The 4,094-nt window shown below is 38.0% G+C and overlaps 1 protein-coding gene across 1 annotated transcript; it reads right to left on the reverse strand.

Annotated features, from left to right (window-relative positions):
- On the reverse strand, nucleotides 1-3,577 carry LOC136156631 (zinc finger protein 791-like). Its single transcript, XM_065919107.1, is given in 4 exon segments — nucleotides 1-208; nucleotides 210-318; nucleotides 403-756; nucleotides 3,472-3,577. Coding segments are annotated over 4 exon segments (777 nt in total).
- Between the last annotated feature and the right edge of the window lie 517 nt (nucleotides 3,578-4,094).

Here is a 4,094-nt window from a genome sequence, read left to right on the forward strand (position 1 = left end):
TCAAAAGGAATTGGGACGACTGAAGGCTTTCCCACATTCTCTACATTTGTATGGTTTCTCACCAGTGTGCATTCTCATGTGCCCTCTAAAGGTAGTGTGATAAATGAAGGTTTTCCCACATTCTGTACATTCATAAGGTTTTTCTCCAGTGTGAGTTTTTTCATGTGTTAGAAAGGATGTGTAACAACTGAAGGCTCTGCCACAGTTTACATTCATAGGATTTCTCGCCTGTGTGAGTTCTCTGATGAATTTGAAAAGAACTTGGAAAATTGAATGCTTTCCCACATTCCTTACACTTATAAGGTCCATCTCCAGTGTGTATTATCATGTGTGTTCAAATGCTGGAGGGAGAAATGAAGGCTTTCCCACATTCTTTACATTTATAGGGTTTCTCTCTAGTATGCTTTCTCATGTGTCCTTGAAAGGTTGTGCAATAAATGAAGGTTTTCCCACATTCTGTACATTCATAGGGTTTCTCCCCAGTATGAGTTCCTTCATGTATTAGAAAGGAACTGGGCCAACTGGAAGTTTTACCACACTGTTTACATTCATATGGCTTCTCTCCAGTGTGAGTCTTTTCATGTGATCGAAATGAATTGGGACAAATGAAGGCTTCCCCACATTCCTTACACTTGTAAGGTCCATCTCCAGTGTGCGTTATATGTAGAATGCTTGAAAGAGAAATGAAGGCCTTCCCACATTCTTTACATTCATAAGGTTTCTCTCCAGTGTGAATTCTTTCATGGATTTGCAGACCTAGAGGAGAACTGAAAGTTTTCTCACGTTGTTTACTTTCACATTGTTTCTCTGCTGTGTGGACCCTTTCACGTCTTCGAAAGGAACTAGGACAGTTGAGGGCTTTACCACACTGCTTACATTCACAGGGTTTTTCTCCAGTGTAGTTTTTTTCATTGACTTGTAAGCCTAGAGGAGACCTGAGGGATTTACCACAGTTTACACATGAAGGGCTTCTCTCCAGTGTGAGTTCTTTCATGGGCTCAAAATGAAGTGGAAGAACTAAAGTATTTCCCACATTCCTTACATTTATAGGGTCCTTCTCCAGTGTGTGTTATCATGTGTCTTCGAAAGGTTGTGAGCCATGTGAAGGCTTTTCCGCATTCCTTACATTCATAGAGTTTTCCTCCAGTGTGAGTTACCACAGACCTGTGGTAACTGAAGGCTTTCCCATATTTCTTGCATTTATATGGTTTCTCCTCATATTCATGATACTCATATGGTTTGTGTACAGTGTGAGATCAGATGTAACTATTAAGAAATGAATGACACAAGACTTTTCCACACACATGACATTCACATGGTTTTACTCCAGAAGTTTTCTGGTTTGGATTAAGATTTAGAATCTGGCTGACAACTTCTCTATGTTGACTACCTTCTTTGCTTTCACAGAATTTTTCTACCACATGAATTCTGTAAAAAAAAAAAAAAAGAGAGAGAGAAATTATTGATTTCTTTAATAATTTCACATTTATTAGTAGGGTATTAGAACTACATTTTTATATTTTATAGCAAAAGTGAAAGTTTTTCACCCTTTCTAAACTGTTTGAAATCTCTGTAACAGGACTATTATGAAAACAGTGTTTTCATATGAAAACAGTGATATTAATATGTGGAGTTTCTTAATATTGTTTCCCAAAGTGGATAAAGTTACAAACAATGAACACCCATGTCACATTTAAATAAATACTTTCAGTGGAAAAAGAATTAAGGATAAATAAAACTGAAGCTGGGATTATTTTGTTTTATTTGCTTATTTTAAAAAGCTGTGATAGGGGCTTCCTTTGTGGCTCAGGGGTAAAGAGCCCACCTGCCAATTCAGGAGACATGGGTTGGATCCCTCATCTGGGAAAATCTCATACTCCGCAGAGCAACTAAGCCCATTTGTCACAACTATTGAGCCTGCATACTGTGAGTACTGAAGCTTGAATGCCCTAGAGCATGTGCTCCACAAGAGAAACCCCTGCAATGAGAAATCCATGCACTGCAACTAGAAAATAGCCCTTACTCTTCACAACTAGAGAAAAAGCCTGTGCAGCAACAAAGACCTAGGACAGCCAGAAATAGATACATAAAGAAATTTTTAAAAAGTTTATGACATACCAGGACTCTCACATGGGATACTGTCTACTGTGTGTGTAACTCACCTTAGTTTCCTCCCTTGGATTTTGTACCAATCTTCAATGTTATGACTGTCTCATTTTTTCCCTAAAATGTAGACCCAGAAAAATAATGCAAATTTTTATAAATTATAGAACAATATTAGATTCTAGGTCCACAATGAGCTGTGACATGCTTAGTTTATTTACCAGTGTATGGTAGTCCTCCCTTATCCACAGTTTTGCTTTCTGTGGTTTCAGTTACCTATGGTCAATTGCAGTCTGAAAATATTAAATGGAAAATCACATAAGTAAACAATTCATAGTTTTAAACTGTGCACCCTTCTGAGTAGCATGATGAAATCTTGCAACATGCCCTCCATTATGTCCAGGATATGAATCATCCCCTTGTCCACTGCATCCATGCTGTATATGCTACCTGCCCATTTGTCACTTAGTTGCCATCTCAGTTGTCAGATCACTGAGGTGATATCCCTGTGCTTGTGTTCAAGTTTTCTTTTTTAAACAAGCTTTAGAAGAGTATAATATGATGCCTTTTAAAAATTTTTAAAAATATTTATTTGGCTACACTGGGTCTTGGTTGTTGCATGTGAGATCTAGTTCTCTGAACAGAGATTGAACCTGGCCCCCCTGCAGTGGGAGCGTGGAGTCTTAGCCACTGGACCATCAGGGTAAGTCCTCTCATTTTTCTTAATGATGGCCCTAAAATGCAAGAATAGTGATGCAAGAATTAGGGTATGCCAAACAGAAACTGTAAAGTCCTTTTTTAATGAAAAGATGAAAATTCCAACTTAAGAAAAGATATATACTGATGTTGCTAAGATCTATAGGAGAAATTAATCTTCTGTCATTAAATTGTGAAAGAAAAAGAAATTGGTCTTATTTTGCTGTCTCATCTTGAACTGCAAAGTTATGCACACTTAACACTTATGTGTGTTAAGTGCATGGGTATTATACTTGTTCTATTCTTAGTTATTGTTATCAGTCTCTTGGCTATTGTTGGTTAGTTGCTAAGTCATGTCCAACTCTTTTGCAACCCTATGGAGTTTGCCAGGCTCCTCTGTCCATGGAATTTTCCAGGCAATAATACTGAAGTGGGCTGACATTTCCTTCTCCGTATCAATCTCTTACTGTGCATCAAATTCTAAACTAATCATAGGTATGTATGTATAGGATTCAGTACTATTTATGGTTTCAGGCATCCACTGAAATGGATGTATTCCATGCAGATAAGGGGGAGTACTGTATTCCTTTTCCACATTCCACATCTTGGAGCAATGTTGATTGGCAAGTAATACTTGTTCTCGAAGAAGTGAAGAAATGTTGTCAATCTTACCTATTGAGACCAGGTTCCCCAGAATTATCTGCATCACATCTCTGTAAAGTTTCTTCTGCAAAGGATTCAGTAAAGCCCACTCCTCTGGGGTGAAGTTCACAGCCATATCCTCAAAAGTCACTGTGTCCTAAAACATCACAAATATGTTTCCAGTGTGAGTCTGACAGAACTCTGGGATTTATGCTCAATTTATAGGAAGATTGTATATGATCCTATCACCTTCAAACATTTATTTTATGTCTTGGTCATCAGAACTTACTTTTTGTCCATACTTATTTCATCATGAATTTAACAGCATAACGAACACATGCAAACTATTTGTGCATTTTTACTGTGACCACTTGAAATGTTACTGCTCTCTAATGCTCTCTAATGTGAAGGTCTAGAGGTCCTTGGAGAAATGAGAAAAATGCTACAAAAATGAATCAAATATCATTTTAAACATATCAATCTCTTTTGAAAAAAACTCATCTCCTTTGTTATCACACACCATTTAACTCAGTCCTCCATGATGTATGGGGGCTTCCCAGGTGGCACAGCGGTAAGGAATCTGCCTGCCAATGAAGGAGACACAGGAGACATAGGTTCAATGCATGGGGTGGGAAGATCCCCTGGAGGAGGAA

The sequence above is a fragment of the Muntiacus reevesi genome, chromosome 1 (genome assembly GCF_963930625.1).
Source record: "Muntiacus reevesi chromosome 1, mMunRee1.1, whole genome shotgun sequence".
Taxonomy (NCBI): domain Eukaryota; kingdom Metazoa; phylum Chordata; class Mammalia; order Artiodactyla; family Cervidae; genus Muntiacus; species Muntiacus reevesi.